The sequence below is a fragment of the Podarcis muralis genome, chromosome 1 (genome assembly GCF_964188315.1).
Source record: "Podarcis muralis chromosome 1, rPodMur119.hap1.1, whole genome shotgun sequence".
NCBI classification, from domain to species: Eukaryota; Metazoa; Chordata; class Lepidosauria; order Squamata; family Lacertidae; genus Podarcis; species Podarcis muralis.
Genome location: NC_135655.1, coordinates 40751978 through 40775878, shown reverse-complemented (window position 1 = coordinate 40775878; position 23901 = coordinate 40751978). Strand labels below are relative to the sequence as shown.

Here is a 23901-nt window from a genome sequence, read left to right as displayed (position 1 = left end):
CTTCTAAGGGAAAGCTCATCGATTGACAACTACAACCTCAAACTCACATAGCGTTCATATCAAGTCAAACATATATGAGTTGAATGCTGAGATTGACTGCTGCACATGTACACAAAATTCAGCTGTACAATACAAGCTACATATGTTATTATAGTGAATGCTTTACCAATCCTGTTCAAATAACATAGGATGCATGCTTCTAATCTAAGGGTTGAATCAAACACCATAAATGACAGACTGACCACTCACAATGATGCATGCCCCACAGAGCCTTTCAACGGGAACACAAAGGGTTTCTCACCCAATAGGCCTACTCTGAGTCTCTTCCCAAGCCACAGTTGCTTTTTGGCATTCAGCAACACATATACATAGGGAGGGAGTTGTTACATGTCACATGAGGGCTGTGTGGACAGGAATGAAGATTTATAGTAGTAGAATCTGGACCGGTTCCAAGCCCAGAATTTATTTATGACCCAGAATTTATTTATTCTCAGACATTTTAAACATGCATAAGATGGCTTGGGTCCATAGTTGCCTTTCCATAAACAGAAAGGCTACTTCAGTTGTGGAGGTGTGTTTGATCAAGCAGAATCCTGCTGGATGGAGGATGGAAGCTATTTTTGCCAATTTCCCCTGTGGCCTCTATGCCATTTCCCATGTTGTTCTAAAGAACCCCCAACTCTCTAGAGAAGATTTGGGGGTGGCTAAAGGGACCGCAGGGGGAATCAGCAAAAATAACCTCATGCCCTTCTGTGAATGGGGTGATCTGATGAGCAGCACACTCATGGGATCTCTGGCCCCAGCCCAAGAAATGTGCATGTGTGCATGGAGGTGGCACTGTGGTTCTGCCTCTGACATGTGAACACTCAGTGTACTATCTAAAAAAACCCTTCAATGTGTATGTCTGTATTTGTGGTTGGCTCTTCTCAATGCATTCAAAAACAGGGCATCTGAATTCACGAAGAAGAGTCCTCTGTGCATACAGTTTTAATTGTTCACTTTACAACTGTATTTCCATCTTCTCAAATGCCAGGCTTGCACATCTTTATTAGATGCAATGTCACCGTTACAATTTACTCTGCTTAGTAATACACCAGTCAAAGGGTGATGGATGCAATCTGATTGCTGATCTTTGTTTGGTCCTCATTAAATTCCCCTGTGCCGGATCAAGAAATATGAAAATGTGATTCAAAAATAGTCATGGAAAGCCAAAGCAAATAAAACCTCTGGATCAAATAAGTGTATTAGTCAACAATACATTTGTTCCAAAAGTAACTGGCACCATTAAAATCAGGTAAGTGGGTGGGTTCTTGTGCAGTGAGAGAAATGCTTGAAGTCGAGCTGGATTATGTTTCCATGGAGGCAAGACTCCCACAGGAAAAATTACAGCATTTTAAAGCACTTGTAGGGAGGCTCCTGGGCAGCCAAATAAATGATACTGTGCCAGTTGCAGGCTTTATTAGGTCACTTAAATTTTTACCTGCAAAGCTCAAGGGAGAAGGTTGCCCTTTTTTGCTGTTCTTTTAACAGTCCCCCCCCCCAAGGCAAAGCTCTGATTTATTATTGACTGGAAAGATAAGATTCCAGATCTGTAATGAATTTTTGTGTGTGTGAAATTCAAGCTTTATCTATACTAGAATAATCATCTCTTCTTGGCAACAGGTACAGTATAAACACTCCTAACATTGGTTTGTTTATCTCGGTATAAAAAGAACATACCCTCCAGCAGTTTTTCTATAGAATAACCTTGAAGGGAATGCCTCTAATAAGGATTTTCCTCTCTTGCTCCCTTGATGTTGCGGTGATAGTCAAGTTTGCAAAATGCAGCTGATCCTGATACACCATTTAGATGACTAAAACTAACCTTTTGCTTAGATACATTTTATTTTTTTTTTATTTATTTTTTTGGCTTACGAGTCTAAACTGTGACTGCTCATTCCTCACTCTTGGCTTACAAAGCCAGAGGGACAAGAATGAGGTCCAATAGCACACATGGTTTTAAGGAAGCTATCATGCAGCAGCTGCTTTAAATGGCAAAAAGTAATGTCCCCTCAAGAGCTAACAGCCAGCCCTGCCACTTCTGATCTGGTGTTAATGGACAGCTGGGCTACACTGCTGCTTCTGTGGCCAAGTACCAGCATTTTTTGTTTATCTGAATTGATGGGGAGATGGAAGAAGTGGTTATTTATTCTTTTCCTGGAGTCTTAATTCTGACTGGTTCCAGCTGACCCATGACAGACCTTGGGGTCGCAGATTTCATTTTTTTAAAATGATATTTATTAAAGGTTTGATAGTTACAGAAAGAAGAAAAAAGAAACAAGAAACAATAAAAAGTTAAACAAAACAAAACAATACCTTACAATACATCAAAAAAAAGAAAAAAAGAAAAAAACAATACAGCAGAACAACAAGAAAAACAAAAACATTTAAAAACACATCCAGTATTTCCGTATCTTTATCTTTCATTTACTTGTTTCATCGACCTCCTCACACCTCCCTTTTTTGTATTCTAGTTCAATTAGCTATTTCAGCAAATCCTTTCCATCTTTCTCAATTTTTGTTCTGTAATTTATCTTAACACAATCTAACCTTAAATTTTACACTTTGGCCCATTAACTATCTATTTTTACTTAATTCTTTATATCATTTCTGCTAAAGCCATATAACTTCATGAAATGGGGTCGCAGATTTCATTACTCCCCCCCCCACCTCTTGCACTTCATTCTAGATAATAGTTGTGTCACCCCCAAGACTCTGTAAGAACATACAACAATACGTGCAATTTGTTTTTTAAATGTTTCGGATATTGTATTCATAATTTACTGTGACATGCCCTGGGAGCCTAAGTTGAAGAGCAGGCAAATAAATCAAATTAATAACAATAATAATGAGAAGCAGAGCCCTGTTGGATCAGACCAAAGGCCCATCTAGTCCAGCATCCTCTTTTCACAGGCCTTCCAGATGTCCAATGGGAAACCCACAAGCAGAACATAAGCACACCAGCACTCTCCTCACTTGTAAACCTCAGAAACTGATATTAAGTGGCATACTGCCTCCAACACTGGAGACAGTACATGGCCATCATGGCTAGTGGCCATTGACAACCTGATCCGCCACTAATTTGTCCAATTCTCTTTCAAAATAATCCAAATTCTGTAGTTAGTTCAGCAGCCAATAAGCCATGTATAGGTCCATCGGATTCCTTTTGTAGAGGGAGAATAGTCTGAAAAAGAAAAAATATCTTCTGGAGCTATATGAGTTGATGGGCTGTTCCAAAATGTTTAGATGTATGAACCACTATTGAGCGTCCAACATTTGTATTAAGACACCAGAAGCACAGGTTTCGTTGGTGTGGATTCATACCAATTTGAAGATCAGAGCAAAGTAGATACTAAAGTATGACTGTGTGCTAAAATTGTATTCATTTTCCTAGCAGTTTCTTGTCTCCTTCAAATCAGAGCCCTTTTTGCCATCAGATACATGTTTTGTGGCTGTGTAGAATATGCTCTGCCTTTCCCTAGTTACACTTTCCTTGTACCGAATTCTATTTAAATATTCTCTTTCAACATGTTTAATCAAATGTGTGTTCATTAACGTAGTTAAACTGTGTTGAATGTCATTGCTGGAAATGTACTCTCTTTCCAACAGTACTTTTCAAGCAAGCCGTTAGCTAGCCATAGGGATTAAGCAGCACACTTGGTATATTTCAAATGTTAAGGAATGAAGGACTTTTGAGGCATTAACATAAATGGCAAGGCTCTCTCGTTTCATTACTGCTCCTTTGAATCCATTTTCATTCCCGTCATAGGCAGCATGAGGTCAACATCTACTTGTTTATTTGTACATAAGATCTGACTTGAAACATTTTGATTTCTAAGAAAATGTCAGCTTTGAGTAGACAAAAATAGAAAAAAATGAGGCCATGGATCTTGTGGAAATGCTTTGTCATATCCTCTGATATGTAATTTGCAGCAGGTCTTAGCATCATTTTATTCTTCTGAATTGCTCTTATAATATTTAACTCCCAAGTTTCAGAATCATATTCTCTGCTGATTGCTGATGATATTAGGCAATCACTTTCTTTATATATGAGTATGAAACCATATTGCCTTAAATTAAAATATTGCAAGCTATTCTAAATATACCTCTGTGCCTGGTGACATAATTTATTACCATTGAGGAGCAACAGCGACATGATATTGCAAGTCGAAAGACGACAAGCTACTGTGGCATCAATTATACAGGGCAAAAGGGAGGAGAGGATAGTGGGGCAATGGCCACAGATGGAAGGGCCACAGGTAGATTTGAGCAGTCAGTTGAAGATGTGAAAGTGACAGCAAGAGTTCTAAGCTAGAGACTCAACAAAGCTAATAAATTACATGGGTGTCTACAAATAAGCTATGACAAGGAGCCTTCCATGGCACCTTCAAAAGGTCTCTGGACCAGATTCAACCAAGCAGTTCTGCTGGTGAAAACCAGATGTGCTATTTCAGATGTGACAGTCATTTTGTATTATGCCACACGCACCTTGGCTGCCATGTTGTGACTGGCACCCATGGCACTTCCTCAAAACCCTAAATGTGTCCCAAATGTTGGGAAACATCTGAACTATAGGAATGTGTGGAGACAATAATTGTACCATCCCTCCTCTTTCCCACATTTCTCCTTCTTCCCTTCCCTTCTGTTCATGGTCTTAGTGGTTTGCAGCACAGCTTCATTGCTGGGTCAGACTCAGAAAAGAACAAAACTGTAGAATACCTGTTTGGTATTAGTGTTGCATTAAAGGGTAAAGGTAAAGGACCCCTGACAGTTAAGTCCAGTTGCAGACGACTCTTGGGTTGCGGTGCTCATCTCGCTTTACAGGCCAAGGGAGCAGGTGTTTGTCCGCAGACAGTTTTTCCGGGTCATGTGGCCAGCATGACTAAGCCGCTTCTGGTGAAACCAGAGCAGTGCACGGAAACACCGTTTACCTTCCTGCCAGAGTGGTACATATTTATCTACTTGAACTTTTTGGTGTGCTTTTGAACTGCTACGTTGCTAGGAGCTGGGATGGAGCAACGGGAGCTCACCCTGTCGTGGGGATTCGAAACCGCCAACCTTCTGATTGGAAAGCCGAAGAGGCTCAGGCTTTTAGACCACAGCGCCACCCGCATCCCCGTTGCATTAGCACCCAAATTTACAAAGACTTTTGTGGCACTTTAAAGACTAACCAATTTACTATCGCCAAAGCTTTCATGGACTACACTCAACTTTATAAGATGCATGAAATTTTATCCTGGGTCACAGACACATATACACATGGCTAGGGAAGGGGGACTATAAAAAGTTAAAGGTAAATGGAAGGTAGAAAAGTACAAATAGTGATTATTACATAAACAGTGGTAATTCACAAAACCAATTTTTATGACACAGACATCTTTGCATTGGTAGGCCAATTCACACATATAATGTGCTAAAAGAATCTTCGCCTTGGTTCACTCCACAAGCGATAGCATTGAAACTCTTAATATATTGCAGTTCAGCTGTTTCATAATCAGTTTAAATGGAGGCTTTTAAGGTGAGTTTGCCTCACCAACATTGGTTCCCAGAACTATTGTGCAATTATTACAGAGTCCTCTGTAAAATACTGAGTAACATTCTGTATGATGTTCGAAACAATTATTGTAACAATATTTGCCTTAGTCAAGGTCTTGGTTTACCTACATATGAACTACAAAAGATTCTCATTTCATAAGAGTGGCATTGTTTGCTTCAAGTGTCCCCACACAAATTGGTTCAGAACCAACTGTACTTTTGATCATTCCAAGCTACCCTTTATTTGCTTAACTTGGGATGGCAGCTGAAAATAAGAATATCCTAACCTATTAATTAATGCAAGACCGATTTACCCTTCCAGAGGAAAATTGAAAATTAAATCAATTTAATTACCAATCTCCCTGTGTAATGACCATGAAAATCTACTGTAATATTTCTAGTGATGACTGCTTGGGTTAAGCCTGCTTCCTCAGCTAATCTTCATTGCACCAGATATTGAGGCATCTAAACTAGTAATGTTATAGGTACTTATTGGGTTTCAGAGTTTCCCAGAGTTTATTTTATTTTCTAGATAGGATGCTGAAGATAGTCATGTTAACTGGTTCTGCAATATTCCTGGACGTGGAGAAAAGAATGGTTTAACTTTCATGTAAACCAGTTTAAGCCTACTTTGAAGTTTCTGTTTTTGCCTACATTAAAGTTTTCTGTCTCGTGTATTTAGCTATAGCTTTTCAGGATGCTGACATTTCCCCCTGACAGCCTGAGAGAAAGCTGCTCTTCACTGAGGGAATTGACAGCATGGAATACATTACTGAACTTGCTGTCATATACTGACTAAAAAATGAAAATTGTTTTGGGAAATGGTCGGTTTAAAAGGGGTGGGCTTTGATATCTGCTTTCGTTAAGATAATTCATTATAAAGGCATCACCTTGTCTTAATTATAAATTAACACATTTATCTAAATATTAACATTGTAGCTGTTTGTTTCCAACTAACTAGAAGCAAAACTTCCAAAGTGATGGCCAAATACTCTACTAGCAGAATAAAGAGAGAAGGAAACAACGCTAAGTTTTATATTCATGAGCCCTGTGCTCCGCCCTCTACCCCTGTGGCCCAGATGTGAGGAGATCAGCATCTTTGGCAGTTCAGTTTTTAACTGAGTGTGGTTTATTGGTTCATCTAAACCTAAAACTTCATAAACGATAGTTTAAAGTTGGCTTGTGTAAGCCTGAGTGCATTCTGAGCTTTGATCTGTCTGATCTGCAACTGTTGGCTACTTGTGTATACTCTTCCTTTGTGATTTCCCTTTTCTTCCATGCCCAGTAGTTCCTCAAGCTTTTTGAAATCAGCCTTCTTAAAGTACAGAATGCATGTCCGGCTACACTCAGCTTTCCCTTGTCTCTGTATCATGAAATCCAGGGGACATAATCACTTCCTCCCACATTCCAAGTACTTCCACTATGTCAATAAGTTTGTTCCTGTTGGTGAGAACCAGATCCAATATAGATCTGGTTATAGACCCTTGTTGCTTTTTCTGCCTTCTGGGAAATGAAATTGTCAGTGAGGCAACTGAGGAACTTGTTGGACCTTACATTCTTGGCAGAGCTTGATTTCCAACAGATATCGGGGATAACTGAAGTCTCCTGTGACTATTATGACCATTTTTGAGTGTTTGGTATTCTGCTCAAGGAAGGCATCTTCCAAGTCTTCAGTCTGGCCTGGAGGTCTATAGCAGTAAACTTATTGTTGTTTTCCTCTCCATTCATTTTTACCCATATACTCTCAATCTGCCTTCCATGTTCCAGGTCATGAATCCCTTCACAAACGTACACATTATTTACATATAATGCTGCTCCCTTCCTGTTCGTTCTACTCCTTTGGAATAAGTTGCACCCCTCTATTTCTATATTCCAGTCATAAGTCTCATCCCACCAGGTTTCAGTAATGCCTATTAGGTCAAATTCATCTTGTGTGTTTCCCATACTCTGTACTTTGACTTAAGCTTTTTATCTGTATCATAGTCGCTCTGTGAATGTTGTGAAATATTTAATAAAAATTATACACAGCTTGATTTTCTTTTTTTAATCCCCTCTGAGTGGTTTACAAAAAGAGTTCCTGGTCACAAGGACAATTCTAAGTGAAACTTCCCCTTCTCAAATTTCCCTGTGCATTTGCTCTGAACATCTGAAGAGGATTTTTTGTGATCAGGAATCCAGCTTCAGTACTGCCAGTTTATCTTCTTGAACTCATAGAGATAGTCATCAGTTGCTTTCTCATTTGGGGGTGTTTGCAGTTAGGTGAGGATCTCACAACTTCTGGCTTCTCAGTATCTCCCACCATCAGCTGACTGGCTTTGGGTTTCTCTTTGTTTCTCCATACCAGTGAATTCCACTTTTCAAGATAAAATCTGTTGTGCTGGACATAGTTGACAGGCATGTTCGTTGGGACATAGGAAGTTTTCCTATTTTTCTCTTTGTTCTGCTGCTCAGCCAGCAACCTCACTTTGGCCTTCTCAGTAAAGAAGATGTTTTTGATCTTGGCTTCAATTCTGAGCCTCTGATATGCTGCTCAGCATCTTATTGGACAGCACCTCTTCTGTCTTCTTGGCCAAAGAAACCCGGATGCTCTCAGGCAGCTTGTACAGACTGTGCTCTGCATTCTTCTGCTTCCTGCTCCTCATTTTCCACAATTCCCTTCCATTTCTTCAGCTTTATTTCAATGGAGTTCATCATATCAGCATACAGTGGTGCCTCGGGTTACATACACTTCAGGTTACAGACTCTGCTAACCCAGAAATAGTACCTCAGGTTAAGAACTTTGCTTCAGGCTGAGAACAGAAATTGTGTGGCGGTGGTGCAGCAGCAGTGGGAGGCCCCATTAGCTAAAGTGGTGCTGCACGTTAAGAACAGTTTCAGGTTAAGAACAGACCTCCGGAACGAATTAAGTACATAACCAGAGGTACCACTGTATTCACCTCTCATGTTGGTCTCTGCAGAAAAAGGACTTACAAGGTTACAGTCCTCCTCTTCACTGATCTTGTGATTCTTTCAATTTCTTCATGTCCACCATTGCACCAGTCTTTATCTTAAAAGGGCATCTGCCAGGGTCATTTCTTCTTGTAGCTTCTTCCCCACAAGCCGAGTGGCAGAACTCACTCCATTGGACCTCCTGTAGTTTTAGTCAGACCTCCTTGGTGACCTGCTCATCCTCATCTTCCTCTTCAAAGTCCCTCTGATGGAAAGCTTTCCCTCCTATGCTGGCTGTTTGCTGTAATAAACATTGATTGATTGATTGATTGATTGATTGATTGATTGATTGATTGACTGATTGCTTTCCCTGCTAACATGTTCCTAGCTGCATTGGTGACAAATCTTTCGTGCCGTGCCGCTGGAGCACGATTTCTGTTCTCATCCTGAAGGAAAGTCCTTAACCTGAAGCACTATTTCCGGGTTAGCGGAGTCTGTAACCTGAAGCGTATGTAACCCGAGGTACCACTGTATACCATCAGACTAGCAGATATGTCTCTGTCATTATAAAGAAGTACCTTAAGCACCACCTTGGGCCAGAATTCTCAGCTACTACTGATGTAGAACTTTAGGTGCTGGAGGTACCAGAATCATTGAATCATAGAGGGTCATCTGGTCCAAGCTTCTGCAATGCATGAATACTGCAGTACTAATGGGGATATTTACACTAATATCCAAACATTACTGATGAAGAGGCATTGAAACAAAGATGTAAATCACAGTAGTCTAACATGTTTCAAACGGGAGTTGTGTGGAAAACATGGGGAGGGAACATGCAGTCACTATCCCAGCAACAATTCATAATAACGCACTGGATTTGAATATTAGATCTGAATCACACACGTATTTTACAGCACAATGGTTGTAGAATACAGCAGTTAAGAAACGTCTCCTTGTAGCAACGGAAGCAGCTCATAGCAAGGTTCCAACCATTTTAACTATGTGCTCACAAACCACCAAAAAGGGGACACCAAGAGCAGTAAGTAGCTCTGGAGAGAGCAAAAGGACTTTCTGCATGTTGCCACCATACTGTTGAGTGTATGCATGAATCCAGCCATAGAGGTACGATGGAGTATCATTCTTAGCACTCAGCTTACTGAGCCAAAACTATATTCTTTACTACTATAGATAATATATTTGGTGCTACAGACCTTCAACATTACTTGTGCTGTATAACTGTCAACGAGTAGTTCAGTACAAGTTTTGCATGCGAAAGGACCCAGGTTCTCCAGGTAGAGCTGGGACAGTCTCATCCCTAAAACCCAGGAGAGCCTCTGCCAATCAATGCAGACAAAAGAGCCAAATGGAACAATGATCTGACTTAGTATTAGACAGCTTCCTCCTTTGCACCTAGCTGAGAATATTTGTTTGCATCTATGGAAACAGATACTGAGGCTTATCAGATGGCTTTAAAAGTCTGTTCCTTAGTGGAAGAAATTGACATTAATGAGATGTGTAGAACATATACCATTTACTAATTGTCTTCATGTTTTTGTATACATTCCACTACAGAGACTAAAGCACTACAGGCAATGAATTTAAGAAAGGTTGCTCAGTTCTTGGGGGGTTGAAGTTATTTGGCCACAGGCATATTTTATATCACCGCTCAAGGCATGATACTCTGTATTCCAGTCAAACAGTATTTGCATTGCCTTTTATTATCTATTTACTGCTATGTGGAACTGTTCCTCAATACAATATCCAGTTAAAACCAACATTATTTACAATCTGCTACCAACCAAACATTGTCTGAAAGTCTCAGTGCCAATATTGGAATTCTGATGTGTCAAATTTGTAAGAAAATTTAAATAAAGCCATCATTAGCATGATTTTATAGAATTATAAACCTATTTACTATTTATACATTTATAAAACTATTTTAAGGCTAGTGATTTTGTAAAGTTTTCCAAAGGGCCATTTGGAGACAACTTTGCTTTTCACACAGCATGATTCACAAGTCAATTATATTTAACTGGGCTACTGTTGTGAAATGAAATGCCACGGGCTATTTTTGTAAAATATGATTTGAACAAAAAAAAATATATCAGCAAAATGATTTCATAGCAACATAGCAACAGTTAACACAAACCTCTCTGAATTCATAACCAAAGGATGATAACACCTCTATTAAGAACAATTTATGATGAAATGTTTTCTCAAAACATTTCTCTCTAGTGAATGACAGAAATTGCTAGGAATCATTGAACACTTCCCCTAAAACAAAAACAATTGAACATTATTCTGAAGCTCAACTTTAAGAAATTACGTTTTTATTCAAATTCATGAGAGACTTGTTTTCCATAAGGAAACTAATGCAGGTCTGACTTTCAGTACCTAGGATAGTTTCAGTGCCTAAATTGCTGCAGAAGCATTTAACTATCCTGCAAATCACTTCATCCTGCAAAGAAATCTAGAAACTGTAGCTTTGTGGGTTGGGTCTTCCTAACTACTCTCAACACCGTTAACAAACTACAGTTCCCAGGATTCTTTGGGGGAAGCCATGACTTTTAAAGTGGCATAAGAGTGCTTTAAATATATGGTGTGGCTATGACCTCAGAAAATGATGGCTCAGTGAGCAATGAGAGTATTTACTGGTTTGTGGATAATGAATACTGACTTCACAAAGAAGCCAAAACCAGATGCACAAACCTTCATAGGAATCCAAACTCTTCATCCTGTGTAATTAGTGCAGTAAATAATGTGACGATACAGAAAGACTCTTAGTAAAAGATGGCACAAGGTATCCTACCTTCTAACAACAGAATGGTGGATCTGTTCCTTTGCTAGAAAAATATATGAGCCCAGCCAACCGATCCGTATCTGCAAGGTGGCATTTGAACGTCCTTGATATAAATTCACTTCTAGACATAAGAGCGCAGGATAAAAAGCTTGGGCTACACAATAACAGCTTTTCTCCAATCTTTTCAAAGAAGTTTGGCTGTGATGAGACAGTTGGAAACACCGATAAAATTTAGGAAGGGAGTAAGCATGTGAAAGGATACTTAGCAATGTGAAACACTAGCTGACAACCACCCATGGTTTTCGGAACATCAAGGTTATAGCATGATCTCTCACTGACTATCAGCACATTACTGTGCACATTCAACATTGCCCACTTTCTCAAGAGAATCTAAGTCACAGATCTTAGAAACGGAAAATTGCAGAAGCTAGATAACATGGTACTGCAAAGCCAGACACAATCAGTATGCTGGTTGCTACACAACAGATATTTCTGAGATGATACTCAGTAGATTACATTGTTTACAGACATTAACTGACAAACAGCATAGGCATACATTCTATGCAAGTCCATATCTCCCAGGGCTAATGAGGGATGCAAGACAGAAGCCGAGACAGTCCTGGTATGCCTGCTAGTGTTTGAGGTCAGGTGTGACTGACACTGTAGCCAGAAAGTTCCTTATTTTGGAGCTAACCTATAGTTGACTGCATGCACTTTGCTCTTGATGTAATGCAATGGCTGCCTTTGGATATGGTGATAGCACTATGGTTTAGCATAATGAGAACAAGCCCAGCCTTGGATTTGTGCACTCCCCTCCTCCCCTCCCTTCCTCTGGCATGGCTACAAAGAGAAGATTGGGAGCATCCACTTCTGTTTTAGGTTGATTTCAGTTTAATATGCCATCTGAACTCTAAACTGCAATTAGCCTTAATTATGGTGGCGCTGTGGGGTAAACCACAGAGCCTAGGGCTTGCCGATCAGAAGGTCGTTGGTTTGAATCCCCGTGACAGGGTGAGCTCCCGTTGCTCGGTCCCTGCTCCTGCCAACCTAGCAGTTCGAAAGCACATCAAAGTGCAAGTAGATAAATAGGTACCACTCCGGCGGGAAGGTAAATGGCGTTTCCGTGCGCTGCTCTGGTTCACCAGAAGCAGCTTAGTCATGCTGGCCACATGACCCGGAAGCTGTACACCAGCTCCCTCGGGCCAATAAAGTGAGATGAGCACCGCAACCCCAGAGCCGGCCACGACTGGACCTAATAGTCAGGGATCCCTTTACTTTACCTTTATGGTAAATAAAAACAAGCAAGCTATGGTGCGAAGTTGCCTTGTCTCCACTTACCATAGTTAAGATTAACTGTGTTTAGCCCCAGTTCAGGTGTGGCAAGCTGCAGTTAACAAAAAAACAGAAGCTAAAACTTCCAATCTCCTCCTTATGGCTCCATCAGAGGAGGTTAAGTGTGTTCTGGTTGTGTCGGAACCAGCCCAACCGCCTTTGCAAATCCTGTGCTTCCCATGTTTCCCTACCCTTGAACTCACGAAAACTGAAAGAAGAAACCATAGCATTTTCCTAAATGCTGATATTTCCCACCCAAGTTTGGTTGTGTTGCTCTTTACAGAGATAAGTACTCGTAGCATACCTCTGAAGTACATATAGAATTCCCTCTTCGTTGTGCTAGTTCCAGAAACCTATGCAGCACCCATCTCCCTGCAAAAGACTGTCTTCAGAGTGGTAGGCTATAAATTTTCTGGGTGTGTCTGTCCTAAATCTTGTTTCAAAGGAGGGGGTTGCTAAGGTGGTCTACAGTGCAAAAGTGAAATGTGTCATTACCCCCAATGGAAGCCACAATTTGCCTCCTGGGTGCTGACAATTGACGCTATTGCGTTTCCTACTACCCTGAGCTGGAACTACCCTTCCCAACTGAGCGACAAGATATAAAATAAGGGAAGAGCTTGCAAACTTCTCACCTTCAAAACTAATGAAGATGCAACAGAATTGCTCTTTACCTCCCGCTACCCTAATGCTGCTATTTGGGGGTTTGGGCTTATTTATAAAATACATGCATTATAGGTATGGGGACTTTTTTTTTTTTTGCTGACTCCCACTTTCCTGTCGTTTGCATGTGTTAACAGAAGGGCTGCTTTGGAAATCCCTATGCCACCCTGTGTAGGTCTGTTTCCTTGCTGTTGCGTTTCTGTGTGTATTCTTTGTCTTTGCTGAACTACTGCATCTGTAAAGGGCAAGGCTTTTCAGATGCTTCCTTGATTTGTAGCTCTACTTTCCCCAGCCTTCCACCCTCACCCTGGTAGGTTTATCCTCTCTATTTAAACTGATGAATTTCTATCTGTACAAATGATGCTTGCAACACATCTGAGAAAGCCAAGTACAATGTGAACCACTGGCAGAAGGGAGGGCTGAACACGCCATCTCTCTTTGCAGGAAGAAGGGTCCTAATTCCATAATCACTTGCTGTATGTTTTTCTGCTCATGCAAACTTTTCAGACTGCAGCAGTCACAATTCACACCGTCAAATGGTAAGTTTCCTAAAATGGTTATTGGGATTTCAAAAGTGAAATCTTTCTCCAACCATGGCCAATGAGATGCCCCTGGGAAGATAATAAGTAGGACAAAATTGACAATATCTATCCTCTCTGCTTCATCCCCAATGAAATTAGCGATGTACCGTCTCTAAATATGGGAAATTGGGCTTCAAGTTTTCACTACAAATTAGACTTCCATCTGACCATTTATAAAACCAGATTCCATCACAGTTCATTGCCTTACTGTGGCAATTCTATAGGATTGCCAAACATTTATCTTAAACATGCTTCCCATCACGTAATCCTCAGTTGTTGTAACTCGAAAACAACAGAATTTCACCCCAGTTCTAGTCACTATTTACACAAGCCACATGCTCTTATTTATCTTGACCATGTCCCTCCTTCTTTCCTGTGCAAGACCCATATGTTTAACAGCAACATAATGAACAGAAAATTAGCAGGCGATGTTTTTCAAAGCAGTGCATCTGCATGCTGGAAAAAGCTTTGCCTGCCGAACTTTTGCTTGTTGTTATAGACATGGAAACCAGGTCGGCAGGGGGTGGGGAGAGATGCCAGCCTCACACACACATACACCTTTCTTCCATGCTAAATGTATTTACAGCCTATCTGTAATTCATACGCTGGGCAAAAGTGAAGAATGTAAAGTCCTTCAGTTACAATATAGCCCTGCAAGGATTATATATTGGGCACCGAAGATTACACACCTAACATGATTAATACAAGCTATATTTCCTATTGGAAATACTATTTTGTCATATTTCACATTAATTTTGACTGCACTTGTTTTGACTTTGTTTCCTGAATAAATCCTCTTATAAGATAATTGTGCCGCATTGCTTTGTTTTCGTTTTTATTGTGCTACATACATGCTCTGTGATCCGTGTAACTATTTCATATTTTGAAGAGGCACAGAAAAGACTGCGTGTTAAATTAAAAAGGCCAAAAGCAATAAGAGTTTTGACAGATATACGATCCTAAACCCAACAGTCCGGAAGCAACCCATAATTCTCCAGCCCCTGCACTATAGCAAGCAATACCTTATTTGTGCAGCTTCTGCTATTTGGTCATGAACATTCTGGAATTTCCCAATAGTTTCCTTAAAATCACAGTGGTCAAAAGCAGAAGTGAGCACAGAGACCCAATTGCCGCCCTAACTGTAAGCATACTAACCGTAATCTAGCAAATACAGCCCTGCATATACATAGTCAGCAGCGGCCTGCTTAGGGTGTTGCATCTGAAACCAAGGGAGTGTGAGATAGCTCTTATACCGAAGTAAATTTCACTAAAATAAATCAGAATTCTTCAACATACATTCAAGATGTAAGTCTAAGAGAGGCATGTAAACAATAACTGATCGGTGCACAGGACTTAGCTCCAGAACTTGTTTTGAGAAAATATGTTGTTCCTTTAAAAAAACTCCAAACTTCATAGTAAGGCAATATTTTAATTAGGCCAAACAAAATGCCATAAATAGCGAACAGATTTCTGAACTTTCTGAAACCCTTCATCATTCTAGATGTTCAGCAAAGCAGTAGGTGAGAGGAACTGGGAGGGGAACCTGGCTTGCTGTTAAAGTCTGCATTGGTCTCAGTTTTCCAACGGTTTTGTGTATCTGTCACCAGGTTTAAGCAAACCACCCACAATTCTTGAGTGTAACAATTTAAAGACTCAGCTACAAACCAGTTTCAAGCTAGTCTTTGCCATAAATTCCTTTAGTTGTCTTAAGAAGCTGTTACCTCTCAGCCTGCAATAGGATAATATTATTGACCTACATTGCAGGGTTACTTGTAAGTATTACTGACACAAAGCACTTTGAACACTCTGAAGTGCTGTATAAATTATTGCTATTATGGTTTCCAGTGTCAGAGCCCCAATCTTTCACAATTAAGAGACCGCCTTGATACTCAGAAGCTCACATATTTGGCATGAGAGATAAGGACTTTCAGGGCAAAGGAACGGCAGACTTGACCATGCAAGCAACACAAACATGGGTGTCAGTGAAATCTAAAAGGTAAGTACCAGAATCTCTTGCAACGCCATAATGTAGAAGTGTGCAGAAGGCAGACAGTAGTCAGGACAGACTAGTGACAAATTTCTAGCAGATTATCCAGTGTACATTGGCAAATAACATTGGAATAGATTGATCTTGATCAGATCCAGGAAGGCACTGTTGATGTCCTTGAGCAAAAGGACTCAGAGGCACGTAACACAGATGACCCATTAAGGTATAACTAAACTCTTTCATGTGACTGTTAAGTGACAATCTTTCATTCTAATTTAAAACATCTATAGTGGACTGCAGGTACTTTTAGTTTTTGCAGCCTTTAAAAATTTTTTTTTTAAAGAAAGATAGACTATGCTGCAACGTATCCTAAGCTAGCATAGGACAGAAGAAGTGCTTTCCACCAGGCCAGCTAGAATCCTGGAATTTTTATTTCATAAACTAAGCCATGTTAGTGAAATGTCTAAAGTAACCAGCAAGTTTATGTGGATCAAACATTCCGCAATTCCTTTCCTGTGTAAACAGGTTTTGTTGGCACTATAACAGCCCAGGAAGCACCACATCTGAATCCTTAATCAGTGTAACCAAGTCCTAGCTAGACACTTGCGTGTCTAGAAAAAGAAAAAACCTCCTGAATTCTAAAACATACCATTCTAATGCAAGCTAGGAAGCTTTGGGAAAAGAGAATTTAAGTACCACTGTGCTGGCCACTAAAATGCAACCACTTCTTAAGACAGAAGGCAGATGCTTTAAAAAATGATTCACAAAAATTTAGGAGTGCAACGCTGGGAGGAAAGGAATCAGATTTTCTTTCTTGACTTCATTTACATGGATTTTGCTTTGGAAAATGGACTTGCTCATATAAAAGCAAGGGACTAAATTGCAAGTGTTTCACATTTTCTGAATGGCATACTCTGGGAAATTTTATTATTTTTTACAGTTCCATCTCTTTATAAGAACACTGAACTCTGCCTTCTGTCACTTTGTAATATATGCGATCACATCTGCCAGCCCAAAACTAAGGTTACGCCGCATGTGAGAAACTATTTTTGTTTTTTTGTTTTTTAAAATATTTTTTATTGCTTTGTTTTCCAGGGTCAAAATACAACATCAATACATCGTCAATAACACAACAAAAGCTTTTTTTACAAAGTAAAAAAACAAGAAAAAAAAATTCACTTTTTCAAATCTTTTTTCAACATCAACTGGACTTCCCCACATCCTCCATCCCTGCATTCTTTACAATAAAAATCAACAGCAAATTAAAACCTTGTTTCATGTGTTTTTGTATTTTCATCTAATTATTTACTCTAAAAATTAAGCTTTTCTCAGTCGTAACTTAGTTTCAATCATTTCCAAATCTCAATACTGAAGCATGTTTTTCTCAAGACTTAGCAAATTCTCAACATTCATATAACTTAAAATGTTTTTGTAAGTAGTCCTTAAATTTTTTCCAGTCCTCTTCCACTGCCTCTTCTCCCAGGTCTCGGATTCTGCCAGTCATTTCAGCCAGTTCCATGTAATCCATCAGTTGCGTGTGCCACTCTTCCAGTGTGGGTAACTCCTGTGCCTTCCAGTATTTGGCTATAAGGATTCTTGCTGCTGTAGTTGCATATAAAAAGAAAGTTCTATCTTTCTTTAGCACTCTCTGGCCCACAATGCCCAAAAGGAAGGCTTCTGGTTTCTTATGAAAGGTATACTTAAATACCTTTTTCAACTCGTTATAAATCATTTCCCAAAAAGCCTTCACCCTCGGGCATGTCCACCAAAGGTGAAAGAATGTTCCTTCAGCCTCCTTACATTTCCAACATTTATTGTCAGACAAATGGTATATCTTTGCAAGTTTGACTGGGGTCATGTACCACCTGTACATCATTTTCATAATGTTTTCTTTTAAGGCACTACATGCCGTAAATTTCATACCGGTGGTCCATAACCTTTCCCAGTCTTCAAACATAATGTTGTACCCAATATCTTGTGCCCATTTTATCATGGCTGATTTAACTGTCTCATCTTGAGTATTCCATTTAAGCAACAAGTTATACATTCTTGAAAGCACTTTCGTCTTAGGTTCAAGTAGTTCTGACTCTAATTTTGATTTTTCCACCTGGAAACCAATTTTTTTGTCCTTTTTAAAGATCTCTAAAATTTGGGCGTAATGAAACCAGTCTCGCACCTTTCCTTTCAATTTTTCAAAACTCTGCAACCTCCAAGTGTCCCCCACTTTTTCTATTATTTCACAGTATTTTGCCCAGCCACCCCCCATATTAAATACTTAATGTGAGAAACTATTTTTGAAAACACACAACTGCTCAAGGAATCCTCCCTACAAATAAATTTGTTTTAAGACCGAGGGTTTGTGTTGGTACAGTCTAACAGACAACACAATAACTCAGCAGCAAAAGTGCTTTCATATTGCACGCATGCCTTAGTATACTGCTCATGTACCAAAGTGTGTAATTAATCTTTAGTATTTATGGCCACAATCAAAGTAGTATGCAAGAAATAAATAACACTCCTCCCTAGGGAATGTAGAATTCGGGGGAAGGTTTAGTAGCCGATACCTCTGTCTGTATGGGAAGTTGTCTAGAAAAGTGAAGAAACCTGCATTTTGTGCTTTACGATGAGCACACCGGGGGGTGGGGAGCGAATAATAGCGTCAAATAAAAACAGTAACCCTATCTCTATGCACTATTCTGTGATGCCAAGAAGCCTCCTTAAAAAAAATCATTGTATGTTTACACCATATCCTAAGTCATAAACACTAAATTCAGTGAAAGATAGAAAGAGTTTCTATCCCTTTGAAGAAGGAACACAGGTTGCAGTCTCATCAGAAGTCTCCTCATGTAGGAAAAGATGAGATACCTTATTTGTCTAGGAAGAGGAGAAAGCTTTTCACCTTGCTGTTCAGTGAGGATATGAAGCAAAAGCGCCTTAGACAGCCATTTGGGTGTCATGTCAAAGACATGCCTGGAAGGTGCAAAGCTAATGCTATTGCGGGGGGGAAACATCTATTGTTCAAAATATACATTTAGGGGCTTCATTGTGTGGATATGCAGTTGTCCCATAACATAAGCAGCAGAAGATGTAACGGAATAAAATTAGTCTTCCCTGTAATTACATCTTCCATCATGAGGTTTTCAGAAGGAAGGAAGTGTCAATGACACTTTGACACAACTAGCATTTTTCAGGAGCTGCAAAAGACACCTTTTCTCATATTCCCCATGCTCTGCGCCCCTGCCCAACTGGCAACAGCATGGGCTTATTACAGATAGCCAGCTTACCCGTTTTGGAAATCCACCTTTTAAAAAAAAGTTGCACTAGAAACTGCGGAGAGTCTGTTGCTGGCACAGTTTTTTGCAAGGAAGCAGAGAAATGGTGAAAGGGCGGCAGGAACTAAATGTATTTTGAAGGGCTGCTCCTCAAGCAACTCCAACCCACATCAACATACAGAATTACTCAATGAAAGGATGTCCCACACCTCAGACCAATTAATGTGTGAATCAGAGTCACTTCAAAAACAGAAAAGATCACCCCTCCAAAACCTTATGGAAGAATGTTGTGAAAGCTCTTTATGGAGCATTTATGAGAGGGGCAAGTTATTATTTCACTGGTTGACACCCCTGGCCAGAGGAAGCGCTACATCCATTTAAACTAAACCTCTGTTTGAAGCACAGAAAAATATTTCAGGTTTACATCTGAAGCACATCCATTCATGCAAACACATCCCGCATGTCTGTATATTTGCTATAAAGGGGAGGAAGGATTGCAGAGGTCTCAGAGACCCCTCATCGGGGTTTCCTTGCGATTTTGATCCTCTATTCCCCGCAAAGCTTCTTTTAATTGTCACTGAGGAGTAACCTAGAGAGAAGTTTCAGAGGTCAGGTATCTGGCATGCAGCATTAAGAAACCCAATCACAAAGTTAACAAGGATGCTTCAGACACAGGGAATCACCAGAGCAAACAACTCCCTTTCGGTACCAAACTCGGACGGAGATGGCTAATAAGCAGCTTTAAAGGGAGATGGCACTGAGAACGTCCAATGCTTGTCTGGTACAGCCTGTACGTATCCTTGCCTTATTTCCCGTTCTCCCAAACATTCGTTCCTGGGTAACCAAGCACAAGCAGAGAGAGGGAGAAAGACAGACAGAGGGGGGGGGGGAATATTATTCTATAATGCAATACAAGCAGGCACAGTCAAGGAGACAAAGAAAAAGAACCCGGTTCCTGACCTAGAAAAAAACAACAGATACTTACAGTTCGTAGGAACTGTATTTCATCTTCCCCTGCTTCGCCCCCTTCAGCCATGGCTCTGGAGGAAGCAGCTCTGCTCAGCCTCTGATTGCCTACACTGGTAGCAGCTCGCTGGGCTCAGCACAGCTCCTTTTCCCTATCTGTATTAGCATATAGCTAATCCATAGCCATATAGGGAGCCCAGCTAACTCCACTGCACTGCAGACTGTCAGTCAACCCCCTCACTGCCAGAACCAACCGAGCCGTCTTCCCAATTCCACAGCAAGCTAACCGCCCCCCCCCTTTCTAGACTATCCCCCCCCCTCCAGGGAGAAACCTATTGTGAAAGCAATGCGGGAAGCACTGCATGCATCATTAAGGGTCTCCCCCCACCCCCTTGAAATTATCTCTCAACAGCACTGTAATAGGGAAATTAATGAAAGCAACACGCTCGCTCCCATTTTGCCAGATTAGTATCTTCACTTTTTCTCTCTCTCTCTTTAATTTAAGGAAAGTATCACAATCAGCAGCTCTTCCCCTATCGATGAGCGTTTCAAAGGATGGGAATAATGACTATCGGCAACGCAGGGTGATGGTTTTAACAGCCCGTTTTAAGCATGTGAAAATTATTTACTGCCTTTCTGCATAAGCAGCAGCAATTCTTGTTGGCACTGACTGTGTGAAGGAACTATGGGTACTTGTTAATTATGCTGCCATTTCCCAGAAGCAGCCACACACTGAGCTCAGGAAAAAGTTTTCACCTGAAACATGGTAAAATGTAAGCAGAACATGGTCATTCTATTTTGGATCCTCAGTACTTGTGCAAATAATGAGCATTTCACACAGGCACCAGCTTGGATCCTCGAGTCCCATCCTCAGGCATGGTTACTAGGAAGAAACTTCACCTCAAATCAAGGCTAATTACTCCTCAGAAAATCTGATTCAGCTCAGACTGTAAGTCACTATCTCCTCCCCAGAGTCCTAGTCCAATATTTTAAGTAAACAATGCTGGTAGCGTGTGTTTTTTTAAGTGCACCAGAGACATTCTTATCTTGGTGGCTACCACACACCAAGTCCTTGAACCGCTGAGGCACTATTTGTCAGGAAGTTCTCTGCGTAGCCACTTGTCCCTACAGAATGCTTGGGAACAACACAGCAAATTCCGTACCACATTCAGAAGCATGGTAAAACTTCAGCACAGACTGGTCCTTAGGGACTGGGACAGATTACAATTTAAGCACCTCCAGCAACTCAATAAATTGAAATGTTCCCCCGCGCACCTAAGGACGAGACAGGCTATAAATATAAATTAATTGATTACATATCTGCCTCTTTGAGAACCATTTTGCAGAACTGGAAACGGAGCCATGCAGAGTTAAAGAAAAATTGCCCGCCAGAAAATCACTGAAAACAGAAGACCCAACAATTAAGTCTTATGGGTTTCCTTGAGAATTACAATGAGATAAAGGAATCAGGGAAAATGTAGCCAAGAATGTGACTGAGCATTCTGTTTTGGGTCAAGAGTTTGGATCATACTAAGCCAATCTCATGCCAACTTCACGGGTTACCAAGTTGTTTCTGGGCCAAAATCAAGTGCTGGATTTGACCCTAAGTGGTTTGAGGACTGAGCCCTCTTCATGCATTCCTTAACATATACCCTAAACACATGGAAGGGGCAAGAATGCACCCACTGCCTGCCCTGAGGCCACTGACCTAACTGCCAGAGGAATACCCATGTGTGTACAGTTGTGATTGAAGTGATCTGGCCAAATGCAACGTTGTGTTCCCATACTGCTGTGTGCACATAGGTGTCCCTTTGAAGGTGTCCCACACAATGTACAGACAATGGATGGGCCGGTGGGATGAATGTCACTGGGGCGGAGCCAGTGGGCATTGCCCTGCCCCCTCCACACATACGCAGTCCCATGAAAGGATTGTGTGAAGGGTATCTCTTGAACTTCTTCAATGTACTTTGATTTTGTTTTATTGTTATGATGCTTTGGTTTTAAAGGATTTTGTACATCACACAGATATGTATTTGTATATGATTCTGTGGCACAGGTATTAATAAACTTTTAAAGTAGCAGCCTGAGCTAAGTCCTCAGGCTGGAACACCGATCAGCGCTAAGCACGCACTTTCCACTGATGTCAGCAGCAACGAGAACAGACATCAGGAAAATACTCTTCAATAAAACCCTTCTTGTATTTTGCCACCTTCTCTTCTTTTTCCCCCATCACAGTTGAAAATGCTAGTACTAAAGCAGGACAAATATCACACTTTATGGGTCAGGGAGTGTAATTCTTTGTGAATTGAACAGAGGTGAGCTGAAGAAAAAAGAGGAACATTGCCCAAAGGAAATATCTGGATTAAAGTAGTATGTTCTCCACACACACACACACACACACACACACACACACACACACAACCAGCAAGAGGCAGCAGCAGGTGGGAAGGCTGGTGTATCGCACACTCCCATCTGTAGCTTTACACTGATTACAAAGCTTGGCACATGCCAACAAGAATTTTTCCAGTGCTGTGCCAGGATTTTCTGTGAGATTTATGTCACCCTCATGCCGGGGGCGGGGGGACCCAAAACGTAAGTTTATGACTTGTGGTTGATATTTTGAAGGAATTGTGTTTGTGTGTGTTTATAATTCAACAAGAAAATCGTCTCTGACATTTTCCAATATTGAAACAAAAAAATTGCTTTGAGGAGATTTACAGTGAAATCCTAGGTGTCCATGTACGTTCAAACAGGTTCCTCCCAGGAAAGCATGCACAGAACTGGAACCATAGTACAATCCTGCACATACTTCTTCATAAATATGGCTCAGTTGTGTTCAGTTGGCCTTACTTCCTAGTAAATATACTTAGGACTTGAGCCTACAATTCTATGATTCTATTAGTCTAAGTGTTATCAATACATACACTGTACAGTGGTACCTCGGGTTACAGACGCTTCAGGTTACATACGCATCAGGTTACAGACTCCGCTAACCCAGAAATATTACCTCAGGTTAAGAACTTTGCTTCAGGATGAAAATAGAAATCATGCTCCGGCGGCACAGTGGCAGCAGGAGGCCCCATTAGCTAAAGTGGTGCTTCAGGTTAAGAACATTTTCAGGTTAAGAACGGACTTCCGGAACAAATTAAGTTCTTAACCCGAGGTACCACTGTTGAGTTGGAAGGAACCAGAAAAGTCTCGTAGCCCAACTCGCTGCCAAAGCAGGAATTCCGGAATTACATCCATATTGTTTGTTTTATTATCTCATTTTTATGCCACTCTTCACAAGCAGTTCCTCTAAAGATATAAAGCAGACATAACTAAACCCAACATATCAAAAGCATGAAAACAGCGCTAAGAACATTCTCCTAACAGACTGCTCACTAAATCATACTTTGGGCCTCATAGGACCCAAAGGCCCAAGTGAAAGGGGGTGGGACCACAGGGATGGTCTCCTCCACAGATCTTAGCTGACAGGTTGGTACAACTACATACGTATGTGCTCTCATGCTATTGCTTTCAATCTGACAGACAGGCACACGCAGAGAGGAAAATATGTTGACTGGCAGACTGCAGCCCAATTCCAACTGTGCTTAGAACTGCAGTCTTTAAATGCAAAGATCATGTTTGTTCACATGCGCATTCTTTATCCAAAGAACATGCTTCCAGGAAATCACTGGTTTAAATTAAATGGCTTTTGTTTCGAACTGCACATAAGAATTGCACAATGTCTCTCTAAACCTGTTACCTCTTTTCAGTTTGTTATATCTCTAGCACTTCAGTCCCAAACACCCTAAGTTG

General features: G+C 40.6%; 1 protein-coding gene and 1 pseudogene across 14 annotated transcripts in view; both read right to left on the bottom strand.

Annotated features, from left to right (window-relative positions):
* Positions 1–20342, bottom strand: part of RYR3 (ryanodine receptor 3) — a 293341-nt gene extending 272999 nt beyond the window's left edge. For all 14 annotated transcript variants that reach the window (XM_077926602.1, XM_077926563.1, XM_077926598.1 and 11 more), the window contains exon 1: positions 20120–20342. In XM_077926602.1, the coding sequence (XP_077782728.1) occupies positions 20120–20170 (51 nt within the window). In that variant the 5' untranslated portion in view covers positions 20171–20342. The remainder of the gene's footprint in view (positions 1–20119) is intronic.
* On the bottom strand, positions 7470–15900 carry LOC144328409 (splicing factor C9orf78-like; annotated as a pseudogene).
* Positions 20343–23901: the final 3559 nt, after the last annotated feature.